Consider the following 20,469-nt stretch of genomic DNA (forward strand, 5'->3'; position numbering starts at 1 on the left):
TGGGGGGGATTATTTAACTGGAAGTCTAAACCTTGAAAGTATTCAAGTAATATTTTCCAGGAATGTTTTTACTGAATATTTTTAATATTCTGCTTTTATGATAACTAAAAATATCTCCAGAGCACAGTACATGGTAATGGTGTAAATGACATATTGTGATATACAAATTCTATGATATATAAATTCTCTGTCATGCTAGGTCTTGGTTATCTTCGATAATCTACTTTTACTGTAGAAACTGCAAGGTATTTTAAGCAGCTCAGATTTAGGTTAATGTGACTATAAAAGATCATATTTCTTTGGAATGAATTTTTATCAACATTAAAGGTAATTTGCTTTTCAAAGATCCTCTTTACCGGGCATAGTGGTGCATGTTTGTAATCCCAGACTCAGGAGGCTGAGGCAGGAGGATCACAAATTCAAGCCCATCCTCAGCAACTTAGCAAGACCCTGTCTCAGAATAAAAAACTAAAAAGGACTGAGGATGTGACTCAGTGGTTAAGCATCTGGGTTCAACCTACAGCACCAATTTTTAAAAAAAGAAAAGGTTCTCCTTTCTGAATAAAGTTCTACTTCATACATTTATTGTACTTAATAAATCCAAACCAAGGCAAGAAAAGACAAATTTAATAACACTCATAAATAGCTGAAAACTATTTTCGAATGAGTCTAGATAGTACTGAACGAAGATTTTAAAATTCACCATTAAAGAAGCTAAATAGCTCAACCAAGCATAAACAGGATTTCTTTTCAATATGTTCAAAGAACTTAAGAAGGATGGACACCGGACAGCTTGTACAGGTCATCACACTCAACTCAACACTTTCCAGGTAGGGAAACCAAAGGAGGGAGCAGCTTGCTGAATGCCACAGAGTGGAGGAATGCAAGTGAAAGGCCATAATCTCCTCTAATAACACTGCAGGATTTTTTTCTACATCTGCTCTGCCTAAATAATTAAGAGTCTGTTTCAAGTTTTTTTCTATATACATAGACCTGTGAAGAGTATTTCTTTAAAAATTAAAATATATTTTTCACTTTCACTAAGAAATACCTCCCAACCTTAACTAACTTGCTTCCTGTGACATTAAGCAAAAGGACAGTGGAAGTTACCTGATCCTCAATTGGCATAACTAGTATGCCTCCAACTTTTAGTAATATTTTCATGTAATTTTCATGGTCTTTCTGAACTCCAGCTCCACAATAAATTCGATCATACTGATGACTGTCAGATGCTATCTGGAGGCAATTACCAACCACAAATGCAGGTTCACAGAACTCAAATCTGCATGGAAAAACAAATAAATTTTAATTCATTTAAGCAAAATATTAAATCTAAAAATTACCCTAATTCAGTCCTTTGAGGTAGTGAAGTTACCAAAATTAATTATATGGCTAAAATGATTATGAAATTTGATTTAAATAGATTTATCAAACTAGCATTGGTTAAGTGTGTTGTTTTGTCATCAGTTATTCAGGGTACATGTATTTAAAACATTAACCTATTTTTGGTCATACTGAAACCCCACTTAAGGCTTAAAAATGAATATAATGCTAAGCCCTTCACAACACCAATTTTGTGATACCCCCAAAATGATGTATCGTGAAAATCATAAGAGTCAACAGATGAGAAAGGCTCTCCACTTTAGATTGTGTTTTCCAAAAATCTTCAGGGGCCAATGGAAATGAACAGGGCTTAGGTAAGTATTCATCCTTGTCTGACATTTTTTGCTAAAGGTAATAGTGGCAGAACTTTGAAGAAGAGATATCAAGGTTGGGGATGTTGCCTGGGTTCAATCTCCAGAACCACAAAAGAGAGAGAGAGAGAGAGAGAGCGAGAGAGAGAGAGAGAGAGAGAGAGAGAGCGATCTTGAGAGACAGACAGAGACAAACAGACCAATGTCCTGACCATAAAACCTTGGAACCACTAAAACTAGGGAAGTTTTCTAATAAAAACTGGCTGAGCAACATTACAAAACTGGGACTGACAGTAAAATGTACATCATTTTCCTTCTGCGGCTTTGGCCCCTAGAATCTCCCTAAGCAACCAAAGAAGTTCCTCCAGGCCACTTGTTCCTGGTTACGGTGTTGGTTCATGGTATACAGACTTTTACTTTTATAAACTATTCTAATTAGACCTCTACTCTATTTCTTAAATTCTGATAAACAAAATTGAAAAGACTAATATATAACATACAATTAAAACCCCAATATGCTAATAAGGTATGTAATCTTTTTAAACTAATTCTTATTCTTTTACGTTGGTTACAGTTGATATAACCATACAGAAAAATCAACCTATTATTTAAGAATGAAATAATTTACATTAAAAGCTTTGGCATGCACTGAAAAATGACACTAGCTTAAATCACAATGACTTTTACTTTGTAATACATATCCTGTCTGTTGGTAGTTAATAGTGGACTTAATATACAAAAAGTTTCCATTAAAATTCACTAAAACACACATTATGAACACATATTTAAAGAAAGGTTTACCAGAACTATGTGCCATCCTTAATACCCTATATGCCTGGTGGAGAGGGTAAGGGGAAGTAGGAAGAGTTGAAGGAACTGGGGGGTTGGGTTAATCAATGCATATCTACATTCTCCTCTCCACACCCTCACAATAAGTTAGTCCATGTCCCATTATTTCTTTTATTATAAAAACCACATCATTGTTCAAGTTTCGAAGGTCTGTTTTCTATCACTTTGCTTCTTATTGCACAGAGTAAGTTCAACCTTCCAGGCATAGCATGTGGCATCTTCATGATTACTATGGTTTGGATATGGTAAGAATGTGTTCCCCAAAAGATCATGTGCTAGAAACTTGGTCCCCAGTTGGACAATGTTGGGAGGTGGTGAAATCTTTAAGAGATAGGGTCTAGCAGGAGATAACTAAAAACCACCCTTGGAAAGGAATATTGCCTATTTCATTGGGGTAGGTTAGCTTTCAAAGGACTAGATTAGTTGTTAAAAAGTGGGGTCACCTCACTGTTTGGCCTCTTCCAGATACCCTGCTCACCTCTCTCAAATAAGTTCCTACCATCTGCCATGTTATATTGCAGCATGAGGCCCCCACCAGATATCGCTGCATGAGCTTGAACTTTCAGTCTCCAAAATCACAATCCAAAATAACCTTTCTTTACCACATAACCAGTCTCAGGTATTCTGATACAGCAACACAAAATAGATTAATACCATGATTCTACATCAAATTGCCCCTTTGGGCTAATTCCCTAGTTCTCCCCAACCTGTACTTAATGTTCTTCAGCTAGATAGAATTACTTGCTTCTAATTTTTTATGGGAAATATTATATAAAGTGTTTTGAAACCCTGAATCTGTGTATGTACTGTTCCTTTGACTTGTAAGTCCTTCCCTGTCCTTCTTTCTTTAATAAATACTTACTATTACTTGAAGATACAGTTAAAATGTAAGCTTCACAATGAAATCTTACTTAATTCTTTAATAATATAAACTTACCTAGATTAGGGACCACATTTGATTTCTCTCTTATACAAGACTATACAGCACAATCTCTGACTGCTTAAAATATGGCCAAAATATCATTTCTTGCTTTTAAGTAATTAGACACTATGAGTCACAGGTTTAATCTTTTTATCAAATTCATGATAAGCATTCTTTAAAAAGTTATTTTCAATAAGTTCTATCTAAAAATCTTCATTCTTATAATATTCATTTTAAATACTTTACAATATTTTGCATCAGGCAATTTTCAGGTTGAATGTGAGCAGGGAATTTAAACAATCAAAAAATTCTAAGTTAGTAAACTTTTATCATCAAATCTATTAAATCAACTCAAAAATATGATTACCATTTTAAAATGTTCCTTCTAGTTAAAACACAAGGTAGTTGCAAAAACTATTACTAACAAAGAAAACACCATTACAAGTAAACAAATTACAAGTAAAATCACTTCTCCCATTAGTGATATCTTACATATTCTCATCACAGCAAAATGAATTAAAAAGAATTTAGTGCCTGATTTTAAAATCAAATGTGATTGGTCAAGTTACATAACAGCAGTATTGCACAGTTCTTTCAGTCAAATACTATTTACTGAGTATCAATCGTGGGTGGTGACTGGGAATACAATGGGAAATACACTTGAGCCCACATTCAATGGGAGAAACCAGTATCAAATAATCCAAATTTATAAAAGTATAAATGACAACTGTGATAAATGATTTAAAGGAAAGGGAAAAGATTACTTAAAACTGAAGACAAAAGGAAACTGACAGATGTGGGGATCTAAGAATGGTTCCCTGAAAAATTACAAGCTGTGATCTGAAAAATGTTTAGAAAGAACACTCCAGAGCCACATTATCCAAGATGGTAAACACTAGCCATGTGAGGATACTGAGCCCTTAAAATGGGGCTAGTCCAAAGTGAGCTAAGCTCTAAGTATAAAATTCACATGAGTTTAAAAAAAAAAAAAAAAAACTCAAAAAACAAAAAATATCCCAATAGTTCCTTTGTATTTTTATATTTTATATTTAATATTTGTTGTTAGTCACATTAAAAAAAAATACTAAAAAATACTGCCCTTCTACTTATTACAGGTAAATAGGTGCCTCAAATATTTTATCCATTTAATGCACCCTTCCCTTTGAAATATTTTCCACATTTTCCTGCTACTTCTTTGAATATTTCTTCTGAATTTAGTTTTATCTCCATCACCTATTATGGTTCTCAAAACACATTTACTAAATAAGTAAACCACAGAATAAACATGAATGATTTGTCTTAAACTTTTCAACTTACCAACTTTGAAATATGAACCCAAATTTGTTAAGTTAAATATGACAATCACAAAACTCAAGGCAAAAAGGGAAATTTGCCTAGAAATAAAATTACAGGAAAAGTACATGTCTATGGCATACTACAGTAATAAAAGGGTTCATGTTTTACTAAATTTCTTACTATAATAACTGCAATTCGTATAAGAGAATACATGACTTTTTTCCCTAACATGACAAAAAGGCAAAATTTAAATAGTAAAAAACAATATAAACCTTTTCCTTTAATAAATAAATGTCATATAACTGCAAAGCATGGAGTGGAGGAGCTTTCTAAAGATCTCAGATAAGCCACCCTTGCTATTCTTGTAAACAAGAATTCTTGAAAGTTATCCCTTCTGATGGAGATCAAAAAAAATTTATCTACTTCAATCTAAGGACTATTACAAAGGATCACTGCAGAGAAAAACCAAATCTCAAATAAATTTCTACAAATACAAATGGTATACTTGTATATTTCTAACAAGTGCAGTCTTTACACTTTTACTTAATATATTTCCTTTGCCAGAACACTCTAACTTGAAAACTTACTTGAATTTAAGACAATATTCCAAAAGGACTTGACTATTTCTAGATATGAAAACCATAAAAATTGAAGAACATATGTAAAATTGGAAGAAAATATTGGCACAAAAAAAAAAAAACCCAGAATATAAGAGAATCCATATGCCAAACCCCAAGAAAACTGTACCACTATCAATTTAGTACAATAAGAAAACAACTACCAGAGAAAGTGTCTTATCTGGAAATTATTTATTATACTTCTAACTATGGCTTTTGTACCCATAATACATGACTCTTTCACAATGAATTTTAAGGAAAAAAGCTCTCAAATTGCATTTTGTTAAATTTTTTTAAAACTTGCCCATAGTTTATGAATTAACTTTCCTAATAAATAATTTATAGATATGCTTTAGTATTTCTGACTAGGTAGAGTCCTAAATATTTGAAAAACTTAAATGTTGAGAATCTTAAATTCTGATACTAATATTATGGGTATTATTATAAACAGCTTTTCATGTAAATAGATTCATACCAATCAGGTTATAGAATGAACAAAAATTATACTGCTAATATTTTTTTCAAAAGTCTATGATTAAAATTTTTCAGGTAAATCTTTATAGATCATTTATATGTATGATGAACAACTACTTGATTTAAGACATAGATGACCACTACTATGTTATCTAACAGAGTAAATTATAACTCCGAAAGAGTCTTCCAAGGAGAAAAGAAAAAACATTTGTCTTCCTTAGGTTTTGACACTCTTCCAACTACATCTTACCTAAATTTCTACAAAGCTATAAGAGCAAAGGACATATTTTAAACTACAAACACAATTTCTATAAAATCTGGAAGATTATAGGAAAAAAACTATCCAGAAGTTCTCAGTTTATTACCAAATGGGACTATATTTGTAAGTTTGCATATGTAAATCAAATTAAAAAACAGTAAAATAGAAAATCCAAATTTCACCCGTTTATACCAATCATATCTAAACTGAAATCCGAGAAGAAAAAAAAAATAAGAAGTTTATCAAAATGGTAACACATGTGTGATTATAAATACTTATTAAAGAATGGTTTATGAATTCTTTTCCTAGTTTTTAACTGAATTAAAAGTATATAATGCACAACAAATTAGAATTTAAAAATTTAAAGAAAAGAAAAAGAAAAAGCTTTAAAAAAAAAAAAAAAGAAGTACATAATGCCAGGCACAGTAGTGCATGGCTGTAATCCTAGCAGCTCAGGAGTCTGAAGCAGGAGGATCACAAGTTCAAAGCCTCAACAAAAGTGAGGCACTAAGCAACTCAGTGAGACCCTGTCTATAAATAAAATACAAAATAAGGTTGGGGGTGTGATTCAGTGGCCAAGTGTCCCTAAGGTCAATCCCTGGTACCTACCCCCTAAAAAAGCACATAAGCAGGGCTGGGGTTGTGGCTCAGTGGTAGAGTCCTTGACTGGCATGCATGGGACACTGGGTTTGATCCTAAGCACCAAATAAATAAATAAAATAAAGGTATTGTGTCCGTCTATAACTAAAACATTTTTTTTTTAAAGTACATAATAAGGGGCTAGGGATGTAGCTCAGCAGTACAGCACTTGCACAAGACCCTGGGTTTGATCCCTAGTAACACACACACACACACACACACACACACACACACACACACACACATTATAAAATAAAAATTAGCAATCATTTTATTACTTTATAAAATTTCCAAAGCAAAATTTCCCAGAGATAATTTAGGATTCATACTCCTAAATTACACTACAAAAAAAAGTGTTATTTGTATACAGGAAAAAAAAAAAAATTCAACTGTCCTGAAATGTGTATAACAGCCACAAGTTCATTTTCTCTAGGCTTTATAATCATCTATTGATTTAAACCTGAAAAATCAATGACTGTTTTTTAGAGTCTCTTATGCAAAGGGAAATATATGTGCCATAGTCTTATTAAGATGCCCACTAAAAATCATTTATGGGAAAATATAGAACACACACAGTATTTTGGTTTAGAACATGAATACTTGCCCAAAATAAGACCAGGATTCTAATCACTTACCTTAGCAGTGGTTTTCTTTACAGATGCATGCTGAAATATCTTCATCTTGAGATGAACAGATGACTTCGTTCACAGCAGGGACCTTGCCAACTTGCCCATATAATTCTTTTGATAAGCTGCTAGGAGATCAGGGTGACCTAGCCTTGCCCTGTAGCTTCCCTCTTAGACGGATAGTCTAGGTCTAGGAGCTGACTGAGAGTAGAAAAAACAACATTCCCCTTCAATACACTGTGAAGTGGGGGCTGACAATTTGCACACCTGGTTTATCAGGTGCCACAGGACACTGTCATTGAAATTTTAGACAATTATTCCAAAGGAATAAAGAAATTTCAAGGACACGGGAAAAGAATCCTACCTTATTCTCATACCTCATCCAAAACAACCTGCCAAATGAATCACAAAATCTTTTTCTTAAAACATTTGTTAAAATACACATTTTGAGTTTTCAGAGCTATGACTACTTTTTACAATACAAAACTTCAGATCTTTCTATTAGGGGACAAAAAAACCAAGGAATGTCAAAGTCTTGATCTCCAAATACTTATACCATTCAAATACTCTTACAATCAGTAATTATGTTATTAAAAGAAAATCAAAAACAAAGACGTTACCTTTTCAAGTGTTTTCTCTTCCAACTACATCAAACTCATATCAGAATAACTCGAACATTATTCAAAGCAAAGTGCTGAGCGTGAAGTGATTTTTCATTGAATAAAAAGCATTAGAGAAATCTGCAGGATTAAAACCAATCCCTAAATATTTTATAGGAAATGCAATAGGTAAGTCACATAAAGGTGAGCCTTCATGTGACTCCTTCCTCTCCTTAAAAATGTGTTTTAAGTCATATAACTTGGACCATTTCTAATGGAGGTTAATATACATAACTGATAGCCCTGAGGATTATTTTCAAGGAGTCTATCCCATTATCTGAATGTTTATCATGATTTTAAAAATGTGTTATAACTATTTTTATTAGACTACTTCTGAACATTGTAATATCAAAATGGACAAACATCTCAGTAATATTCTGAAATAATATTGAATGTATAATGAATCATACCTAGCAAAGAGGTTTGCCATAATTCTCTTAAAGATAAAGTAGTGGACTACTCTAGTGATAAAAGCTGACATAATATAAAAGTGTTTAATTTTCAAAGCAAATCACATGTGGAAAATTAACCTACAATTTAAAACAAAATTAGGATACTAGATACTGCCATACTTCAATTAAATCTGTCAAAAAATATAAAAGATGAGGAATGTACTGCCTTTTCCACTTATCCTTACAAATAAATTCATGCCAAAATCTCATTAAGGAGCAAGGTATACATTTAACCACATCAAGAGCATTCCTTAATTCTAATCTGAAGGAAATAAAAGTTTTTTTTTTTTTTAAAGTGCTCCTTCAAATGTCATAATGGGCTAAGTTGTTAGGCTGTGATTCATTGGTAGCAGTTAACTCCTAGGAAGAAAAATTAGAATAAATACATCTTTACATGGTCAAAGCCAAACCAGAACCAAGTTTAAAGGCTTGTTGACTCAGGTTACAGGCTCTCTATCTAATCCTCAGTTTTTTCATCTGAGAAACGTGTATACCAACACTTTCTCCAGGATTGTAGATAAAGCATGTAGAATGGTACACTTAGTGAGTAACGATGCATATTTGGTACTATTTCTTTATCAACTCACTACTATTTCTATTACTCATGGCTCATTTATGTGGACAATATAAAAATAATGGTAATGAAAATCCCCAATAATTCAAATCATACTGTATCATTTGGCATTCATTACTGCATTCATTACTACAGTATTTCCAAAATTACAACTATAGCCACATTGGAAAGAAGGGGTAATAGGATCTACCAACATGGTACAAGGACATGGTACTCTCTGAACTATGAGTTCTAGAGAAACCAAAGAACTATATAGATGTATACATATTACATACACACATGTAGCTATAAATGTTTCACTAATTACCAACTCATTTCAAAATATTTGCATAGTGAATGTTTACAATTTACAATCCTTTAACTAAAATATTATCTTAAGTAACTACAGTTGGTGAGATTGTTTACTATATATGCACAAATACTGAATCATGTAATTTTACTTTCTCCAGCAGTCACTTTCCCTCACAAAAGCCAGAGACCTAAAGGCCTCTAAATCCTAGGTAAGTTAGGACCAAAGACTTGTTTAGATCAGGGTGAGTTTTTAAGAAAGGATGTTTTTAAGAATGTCAAAACCACTAGAGGTCAGCAAACTGTGGACAACAGGCCAACTCCCATCTATAGCTTGTTTTTATAGTTACTAGAACGTCCCCAGGTCCATTCATTTTCTTGGTGACTATGACTGCTTCTTCCCCACAAAAATTCCCACAGAATCAGTGGTTACAACAAAAACCTTTTCACCCAAGAAGCCTAGAAGATTTAATATCTGGACATTTGCAGAAAAAGTTTGCCAATGTTTTGGAAGAAACTTGAAATCGGTTTTAAAAGGAAATTCAGTGAATTTGGGAATATCATAGGTATGGAAGGATAAAAGATCCCCGTTCTTCCATCTTTAAGTACAGTAAATTCAGAGTAGCCACCCTAAATGAATTTGCTGATGACATAAGACTAAAATATAGAAAGTTAAAAGTACATGCACTATAGTAAATATTCTTGTATCTAAAGAAATACCACTTTTACTACATAAGACCCAAGCTTTATTATACACAATAAAGTATTTGCCAGGCACAGTGGCATATATCTATAATGTCAGCAACTGGGGAGGCTGAGGCAGAAGGATCCCAAGTTCAAGGCCAGCTTGGGCAATTTAGTGAATTGCTGTTGCAAAGTAAAAAAATTTAAAAAGGGCTAGGGATGTAGCTCAGTGGTAGTATGCCCCTGGGTTCCATCCACAGTACCAAAAACAAAAGAAAAAAAAAAAAAAAAAAAAAAAAAAAAAAAGACAAATCCCTAGTTCTAAAACAAACAAAAGTCACATATTTATATTTCTTAAAAGGTCATCTAACATTATATATTTTTAAGCTGATTTACTTAGAGATTTCTCTCAGCCCTCTATTATATTATGAAGTTCATGCTAAACTCCAATAAATGTGTGTAAGAAATCTTTAAAACTGTAGTTTAAATCTTAAGTAACACAATACTATTGAAAAAGGGATTAAAAAAAATCCGAACCAACAGGATAAATACAGCAGAAGAGTACTAGGTTTTAGCTACTCTTTCTCTCCATGTTAAACATAATCAAGAATAATCTGATATTGAGGGATACATAATTAGCATTTTTCTCATTTTAATATTTTATAATTAATAATTAATATATAATTTTATAACATAATTATTAATTAAAATACATTTTTGATGACCCATATACAATTAAATACAATGAAACTGGAAAGGGAATTTTTAATATTACTTTACACAACTTTTTTAAAATTGAAAATAAGTAAATTAACTGAAAATAAATATTATCCTCAAACATCAAGTTTTAAAGGAATCATTAAAACAAAAAGATGAAAAACATACTTAATCTTTATAATTTGTTACCAAAGCAAAATTTTATATAAGAAACTTTAAAACAAACCCACTGAACAACCCACAAACTCTGATTAACTCACTACTTTATGAAAAATGAAACATTTTAATTATGTATGACATTTTATGTGCATATTACAGAACACTGCTTAACACTAAGGATAATAAGGGCTAGGGATGTGGCTCAGTGGAAGAGTGCCCCAGGTGTAATCCTCAGCATCAAAAAAAAAATTTAGGATAATAAAATTTCCTGAACTACCTTCTTCAGACTAGCTAATTAATGTAAGAATCTGTTTCAAAAATGTGTTGCAACACTTCAGATACAAGTGTATCATAAGGTTAAGTTGACTGTTTAAAAATAGTAAGATAATAGGGCTGGGGATATAGCACAGTTGTTAAAGTACCTGCCTCCTTTTGCATAAGGCTCTGGGTTCAATCCCCAGCACCACTACCAAAAAAAAAAAGTAAGATAATTTAATTATCTTGATAATTATTTTCTTAGTTAGATAATTTAAAATGACAGAAGTATTTAGACCAGTCATATCACTGCATTTTATGAATAACAGACCTGTGTACTCCAGTAGCAACAAAATGAAATACTAAAAAGACCAGTCCCTAAAATTTGATGATTTTATAATTTTATGAACACAATTTTTTAAAAGTTCTTTAATTAAGACAAATATACACAGTTTTCAAATTTAAGTGTTATAGGTCAATATTTAAATTACATCAAGACAGAAATATTTTAAAATCATGACATTTTACTGTTTCCCAGAACTACACCCACTTATCAGCAATAAATTTGAGTTGCTTCAGTGCTTGAGGTCCTTAAGTCTGTTCTGCCTAATTAATAACCCAAAATTGAACTATGTGTCTTTATTAATAGATTAAATTTATTAATAACATATATAGTAAACACTAAATGTTTTGCCACTATAAATTTTATACATTCCAAATTCAAATGTATTCAAAAAGTCCACATATCTTTATTAACATCAAAACAAATACTTAAGAGGAATTAAATAAATTCAAAAAATTCTACAGTTTCCAAAAACTATATTAAAAAATAATCATATTCACATCTTAAACACTTATCATTGCTAGAACTCATAAGACAAATGATAAAAACACAAAAAAGATACTAAAGTTTAATCCCAATTTCTAATCAAATAATTTGGATTAAAAACTTTCTCTGTCACATGTGCTTTTCTTGGAAATAAAATATGAACCAACACAGTAAGCAACTGCAAATCATTAAAAATGCAAAATTTTTGTTAATTATTTATAAAAACAAGTATAAATAAGAGAAGGTACCTTCTTTGGCAAATTGATACAGAATTCAAGTGGCTTATCTATTTGAGTTAATTAAACTAAAAAAAAATAAAATCTGAGCACTTCCCAACTCCCCCTAGCATTCAGAACTGAGGTCTTTAATAATACAGTTATAATCAATCATACCTAGATAAGCCCAAGACTTCACACTCCCTCAAAGCCCTCAGGATCTTGCTACAGGACATTAGCTTTCTATTCTTCAATTAGTTCAAGTGCCACGTGCAAAGAAAGGACAAATCAGCAATGGCAAAGGAGAATAAAAGTACCAGGGGAAGAAGAGGGGCAAAGAAAGGGAAGAGAGAGGAAAACACACTCCCCTGAAGATATTCACAGGGTCTTCTTAGCTGATTTCTTAGCACAGTCTTCCAAGCCAATTCTCTCTACAGAAAAGACCCTAGTTTTGATCCAGTCTCCCTCAAGTTTCTCACATTGACTGTCACCACCAGGGGCTGAAGATGAGTGACAGCCCACTCCCAACAAGTACAGCTGGAACTCTGAATGTTACACAAAACTTTGTTACATAACATGACTATGTTCAAAGTTTGTGTATCCTTTTAAGGCTCTCTCTGAAAATATGACAAATTAAAAAGAAAAACAGATGTGAAAGTTCTCCAAATTTACATAATTTCACAGTTCACAGACTTCAGCTAAGAGCCCTTGCACCATAGCATTGTCAAGGCAGATTTTTAATAAGATTATACACCAACTCAACTTTCCCTGCCAGCTCAAGGTCCAAATTTCATGCAGTTATTTCTTTAAAACAATGTTTTCATTAAAAAAAAAAAAAAAAAAAAAAAAACTTCAGCCAGGCCCTATGATACATACTTGTAACCGCAGGGATTTAGAAGGCTAAGGTTGAAGAATTACAAATTCAAGGCCAGCCTCAGCAATTTAGCAAGGCCCTACCTCAAAAAGAAAAAAAAAAAAAAAAAAAACTTTTTAAAAAAGGATTGGCAATGGGGGCTGGGAATATAGCTCAGTTGGTAGAGTGCCTGCCTCGCAAGCACAAGGCCCTGGGTTCAGTTCCCAGCGCCCAAAAAAAAAAAAAGGACTGGCAATGTAGGTCAGTAGTAAAGCACCTCTGGGTTCAATCTCCAGTACCAAAAACAAAACCAAAAAAAAATTATTTTCTTAGACACAATCCTACCATAAGATATTTATCAATGTATTTCAATGACAATTTCTTCTGGATATATCATAAAATAACTAAATATTTAAAACAAAGTCCCTTTGTATGCTTACAGGTACCAATTTTATGTTTACAAATCAAAGCATATAGAACTATTAAAGTACTACCCAAATTTTTTAAACCAGTTCCAGAAAAGTACTGTAAACACAAGCATCTTTATTTTTAATTTCCAGAAGATACTTGTATGTTGTTTAATGAATGGAATATTACTAGTAAAATGAGGAGCACAAAATTGCCAAACAAATGCTATTTATATATAATTTACTATAGAATTACAAGAAAAAATGATAGCATAAAGTAACTTTCCTAATTTTTTTCTCATTTTACAACTGATTTTTGCTGTATTCAATTGAGCAAGTAAGGATCAATAATAAGCTGTAGTTTTCTAGACATATTATACATATCTATTTATTTAAAGTGCTTTCAAACCAAAACTACAGATATGAATACTTACTTATCAAAGCTATCACTATTTTTGATGAAGCTCTCCAGTTTTTCCTTGGCATATTCCACCACATCTGAATGAAGCTCAATCCCATGATTTATTCCAAAAGGACCTGCAATCGTAGCAGCATTTTTATAAAAATATTAATAATATGCCCTTACAGACCTCTTTTAATTTATGCTCATTTATTTAGCACTGGAGCATTTAAAGAGGGCTAGAATATGCAAACACCTGCTAGCTACAGATTTAAAAGTTGAAGGGAAAACTAATTATTACTTTAATATAAAAAAGGAAAAAAATTCACCTGAGTTTTCTGCAAGAAAATACTATTGTGCATAAGGTTGAAACCTACAAGTCTCCAAAGAGAGTTGCTTATCTGGTAGGTCACTATTGCCAAAAGATCATCATATATTCATATGAAGTTTAAAGTCTTTAGCATTACTTTCATTTATTGTTTGCCCAAAATTTGATGATTCTAAGATTGTCTGAAACCACAGGTTGACATAAATAATACATAAGTGCTTCAGAGCATCCCACTCCCAGCAGATAAATTACTAAATTCCTCCAGGGTCAAGACCACATTCTATGCCTTTTAGAGCTCCCATTGTCTAGCAGAATGTGGTCATCAGGTACTCGCCACAGAGTTGATTTGAGTCTCACGTTCCCACATACTTCTCATTTCTCACTTATTTCTTTTTACCTATGATCATGGATGGAATATCCTCCCAGAAGAACAAGAAAGGAAGGCTTTCATAGTCCTCAACCCCAGATGATGTTGGCTCCTCTCTCTGGTACAAACACACTGAGAATATAATGACTGTTTCGTAAGACTACTATACATACTATTTGCCCATGATCAACATGTGAATAACATATGATCAACATCTATTTATGCTCTTTCTTTTTCAACTTCCGCAACTGAATCAATATTTACCACTCAACGTTTTTGAGATTGGGCTCCTAATAATGTGTGTGCTCCACTTATTTTCTATATTTTTAAGAAATATGTAACCGGAGGTGCCTTCTACTGAGTGCCATTAAAAACAACAGTTTATACTGGAGTTGTTTCTATTGACCACAAAAAACAAAAAAAGGCATAAATTAGTATACTTGGATGTTAAAAGGTTACAAGAAAAACTGATTTGTAATTTAAGAAATACCCAAACTATACATATTTAACCAAAATGTTCAGCTGTAATCTTCATGCCCAAAATCAGATAAAAGGATTCAACAGAGAAGTAACTTTTTTGCAATGTTTTTATATGTTTAGAAATGAAATGATTGAGGCAATCTTAAATGTTCTGCTTTTTTTGTGTGTGTGGTGCCGGGAATTGAACCCAGGGCCTTGTGCTTGCAAGGTAAGCACTCTACTGACTGAGCTATCTCCCCAGCCCACTTATAAACTGTTATGATAGCCTTCATCCGGAAACTAGAACCTAAGTGCAAAATCATTTCAAGACCTGATAAAATTCCTAACTATTATTCCTAAGTAAAAAATTTTATTTTTTTTAAAAAATGCCCAATTAAACTTAGAAAAGTACATATAAAAATGTCACTTTTTAATATAGTACTGGGTCCAAATGTTTTGAGAACTTGAATTTTCATAGGGATCAATACATAGACTGTTAGGAAAAAACAGATTTCCTCATTTAAAACAAGCTCAAATTAAACTACAATTACTTTCACAATATGAACACAGTAAAGAAAATACTGTTTTGTAAAATCAATATAATGACTCATTTACCCTTTTAAGGTAATCCACTGAATGTAAAATGTTAACATAGACGTATTTTCATTGTCCATTAAGAATCTAGTTAAACTATTCAACCAATTTTATTAAAAAAAGATTAGAACTACATAATAAGAAATCAGTTTAAAAGACCAACATCACTGGCATTTTGTTTCCTATAACACAATGCACAAGTTAAGGTCAAGTTACAGAGGGGCTAAGAATCTGAAAATCAAGATGGAGTCAAAATTTCATAGTTCTAGATCAAAAGGAACTAGACAGGCTATCCTCACAGATAGTCTCTGTTCTGCTGTTTACTGTCTAAAAACAAAGTAGCAACTCTCAGAATTAAGGCTTAAAGTTTAATTTCTTAATGTTTTTTCATATAACTTGTTTTTCATGTCACCTTAACACAAAATGATTAATAATTAAGAATAATTTAATTAATATACAAAGGGTTTATTTCAGAAACAGTGGAAATACACATGTAGAATATAGTCAATATCCAGCTTAAACATCATGTATGTTTTTTAAATGAATGGAATTTCTTAATTTTAAAGCAACATGGAGTCATATCTCTAATTATCATAACCTAATAATCTGAAATCATTAACATATTGAAATTTAAAAGATAAAATGCATTGAAAAGCAGAATTTAAATAGTAATGTCACTAATATTTATTTAGAAAGTAATACACAACTAGAACACACCAAGTGTTACCATAAAAATGTAGTATGATATTATTACAACTCATATTTGACATATCCATTAAATAGAAAAACCAGACAATAAGACATAGAAAACTGAAAAAACATTCATAGCTGCTTTAGAGAAGGAGGACTGGAGGTCTAAGGTGAAAAGGAACATTTTCATCATTACATGCTTTAGTTGTTAGTGCGTTTTAATCATATGCATGCATACCTTTTTCAATAAACAATGGGCTAGTGAAAGAATGAAAAAATAAGAGCATAAATGGTTCAAATAAAATAAACAAGTAATACTGTTGTATATATATATAAAATTGAAAGGTACAAACTGTCAACAAAAAAAGTGAACCGGTACTCAAGATGATGTTAAACAGGCCAGATGAATTTGACTTTGTATTCAACAGATTCCAATGTTATTTATATTCACCAAAGAAGATTTTTCTATTAAATAATGTCTTAATTTCTCTAATATTTTAAAAAGGAAAATGCTAACAGTTGCCTACTTACTTTTAACAGCTAAATATTAGAGAAAATAGAAACACACAAGTTCAAAGTTTATTAAAGCAAATACAGTTAAGAAATATCTATGTATCCTATAATATTAGAAATGACTAAGACTGACAAATGCTCATTTATTATGAGCAATTATAAAATTCTAATATACTAAGTTGTTGACTTTTTCTTTTGTAGTAATTGGATCTAATCTATCTTATTTATTCATCAATTAGTCAATAACCAAGGCTTATAGCTTGTAAAGGTCAACATTTGTTAGGTTTGGGTATAAATTGTCCATAAAATAACTATTTCTTATTTACATCTACATTAATTTCACATGATGTCCAAAAGTCTGACAACTCAGTATGAACAGATAAAAGTCTGTCTGATGCAGACCAAGGAAACCCCCATCAAGAGTTTTACGCTGTATTTGTATGAAGTCACTACACTGATAAGTTTTTTGCATAAACCTAATTCATAGAACACAGTCACAGGCAATAAGAACTTCATAAAAATAACCAGAATAACTCTAAAGATAAAATAATACTAGATTTATCAGTTCAGTTGCAGACTGCGATAAGATGAGAAAGACAGGATTTACGGTCAAGATATCTGGATTTCTAATCCTGGTTCTTCCTCTTAACTGCTCTATAATCTAAAACTACTCAGTTACTATCTGAAGACTGGTTGTTACTATACAAATGGGATCCCTGGGAAGACTGTATAGCTTATGTGAAAGTGTTTCATATACTAGAAAGTACATGAGAGATAACAAACTATTGTTAGAAATTATGATGCATGCTCTTCCACATAGAACTGGTGTTAGTTATAGAAGATTATAACCTACATAAGTGGTTCTCAACCCTGACTGCATATCTGAATAACCTAGGAATTATAAAAATAAATTTAAAAGATTACATATCTACTTTAATTATAAATTAAATTTAAAAGATAGATTAAAACTGTAAATGCCTACATCCTACTCCAGATAGGTAAAAGGGAATCTCTCAGTAAGGCCTAGGTGCATGCACCTAATCCTAACATGCAGCTGGCATGCAGCATGAACCCCATCGTAATTATCATAAAAAGTCCAATCTACGAGCTGGGGTTCTGGCTCAGTGGTGTAGTGCTTGTCTAGCATGTGTGAGGCACTGGGTTCAATTTTTAGCACCACATACAAATAAATAAAATGAAGGCCCATTAACACAAAACTAAAAAAAAAAAAAAATTTTTAAAAAGCCCAATCTAAATGCTTTTTAAAATTTGTTTTGAATTATCAAATCTCAGTTCTCATTGGTAAAGCAGTATTAATAGTTAATAACTACAACTAAAAGCATTCTGGCTAACTTAACTATTTACCACAAGGGGGAGTAGGTGAATCAGTTATTTCGTTTCTATGAAACTAGTAAAAAGTCAATGAGAATAAAATGTATAAGTAAAGACATCTTTCATTAAATTACAATGGCACTTTATTACTAATAACTAATTTTTTATAAATAATTTTATAAGTAACTATAAGTTTTCTGAGACAGTAACAAGTAAAAAGTGGATAGGAGCAGGTTTCATTCTTTCCATCAATATTCTGCACTGTAATACAGAGACAAAAGTCTAAAGGTAGATAAAGGAAAGGGGAGTAAACAGAATCAGCAAAAGTCTCAGTTGCTAGACTTTTAAAATCTAATTAACTACATAATTAAGAGAAATTGCTCTAATGTACTGCAACTTGTTAAATGTTTCTTTTGGTTTCTCACATCCCATGTAACACTGAAAAAAGCACATTAAAGACAAATACTGTCAAACTTTTACTAACTCTTGCCATGTTAACTACTCTGAAGCTAACTAGGTTAGAGATTTGCTCTCTGCTCTCTAGGAGTGGGAAAGACGTCATGAAACAAGTCGTAGAATTTACCAGAAATACGTTCCAAACCTCAGGTTTCTCTCAGTCCATGGATATCCAAGTGCTTCTTCCTTTTAAATGTGTTTACACAAGATGTGAAAATATTTTAAAGAGTTACAGAGAATGGACGGAAGGCCCTAGGTAAATTTATGTTTCAAATGTCGAAGTAACAAGAACGGATATCACAAAAGTTCATTTACATATTTCTATCCAAAGGGCTTATATATTCAAATATAAATGTCCTAAGTAACTTATGACTAGATCTCATATGTACACTGGAACATTACAATCAAGATTAAGTTTCCACCAAAGCAGATTCAGGAAACCGAAATAAAATTTGTTCAATTATAATGTCGTTTAAAAATCTAACTTAAACAGCTTCAGATCTTAATCCAAATTCTTTTTAATGAAATCATTTTCCCCAGAAGTCATTTTCATTGGCTCTTTTATTCCACTGAATATTTATCTTTAAAGTACCTGAAGATATCCAGGGTCAAAATGACTGATTTACATAAATACTCAATAAATATTTACAGAACTAAATGAAGAACAGTCAACAGAGCAGCACTATGTACTAGTTCATAACATTGCATACAATTTAATGGTTAAGGGATGTATCTTAGGCACTGCTATATCCTCGGCAGCTGGCACAGGGTCTAAAATAATAAATGTTTCTCTAAAGAATGAGGAAATAGATAAATTTAGCTATGGTCACAAATTCAAAAGATTTGCAACTAAGATGGAGGCAAACACTATATGCAACGGTTTATTCTTTCTGCTTTGATTTTTTTTAATAAAGCATAACAGTAAAATAGCATGTATATCGAAAGCACTGTATGTATGTCAAAAGTATTTTATATGGTACTAGGAAATAAGGCTTTCCACAAAAGTAATCTTAGAAATAAATACATTTTAAATGATTATTTTTAGTTGTTGGATAATCTTATAAAATCAATTAATGTTTTTCTTTTATTCCTAAAGAATTTTTTCTTCTGATTTACACCAACTATCATTCCCTATAAACATCCAATGTATATAGGAAAAATTGAGGTGTCCTTGGGGCTCTATAAAGTTACTGTGAAATTTGGGAGGCAACTGGATAAGATGGAAGAAAGGAGGAAGGAGAGAAGAAAAGTATTACAAAGTATGCTTTTTGATTCTTTTGGATTTGTGTGTCCTGTGAATGAGCATAAATAAAATTAAAGAAAAAAGAGAACTGACATTCAAGTTTCTGCCTTGAGTAATAGGGAATGGGGAAAAAAAAAAAAAAATACCTTTCACCAAGAAAGGAAACACAGGAAGTAAAAGAGTTTGTTCAAATTTTTGTCTTGTGTAGATGACAGGAAAATAATTGAATTGAGATAGGCTCAATAGAAATCGTGTGCCCACTGAAGAAGAAATATGATGTAGGCATCCTGCCCACAGATTGTGAGTGCAGCTCAGAAGATCCAGTGTCCAGAGCTCAGCAGATGTACCTTGGGGCTAAAAATCTACGACTCCTCTACATACAGAGATTATTTGAAAACAAAAGAAAGATCCATTCTTTACTGCAGGCTAAAGCCAAAACAGATTCCAAAAAAGGACAAAGCAACCATTTACAAAGGCAACACAAGGAGATTTGAAATCCAAGGAAAAAATCCTTGAAGGCCAAGGGAGTGGGAGGGCCCATGGGCTGACCCTGCCAGAGCTAAAGCCTAACAAATGCAAAGGCAGGTTCCAGAGAGGATCAGAAACTCCAAAAGGCGAA

The 20,469-nt window shown here is 32.1% G+C and overlaps 1 protein-coding gene across 3 annotated transcripts in view; it reads right to left on the reverse strand.

The window, feature by feature from the left end:
- PCMTD1 (protein-L-isoaspartate (D-aspartate) O-methyltransferase domain containing 1) overlaps positions 1–20,469 on the reverse strand; it is a 79,910-nt gene that overhangs the window by 11,715 nt on the left and 47,726 nt on the right. Inside the window, exons 1-3 of one of the 3 annotated variants that reach the window (XM_079136777.1) lie at positions 13,903–13,982; positions 7,386–7,577; positions 1,111–1,282 (exon numbers count right to left, since the gene is read on the reverse strand). In XM_079136777.1, coding sequence (XP_078992903.1) covers positions 1,111–1,164 — 54 coding nt within the window. In that variant the 5' untranslated portion in view covers positions 1,165–1,282; positions 7,386–7,577; positions 13,903–13,982. Of the gene's footprint in view, positions 1–1,110; positions 1,283–7,385; positions 7,578–13,902; positions 14,006–20,469 lie in introns of those variants that run through there. The other 2 variants (XM_079136776.1, XM_079136778.1) reach the window with 2 other exon arrangements.

Source organism: Sciurus vulgaris, assembly GCF_902686455.1.
Source record: "Sciurus vulgaris genome assembly, chromosome: 1".
In the NCBI taxonomy this organism is placed as follows: domain Eukaryota; kingdom Metazoa; phylum Chordata; class Mammalia; order Rodentia; family Sciuridae; genus Sciurus; species Sciurus vulgaris.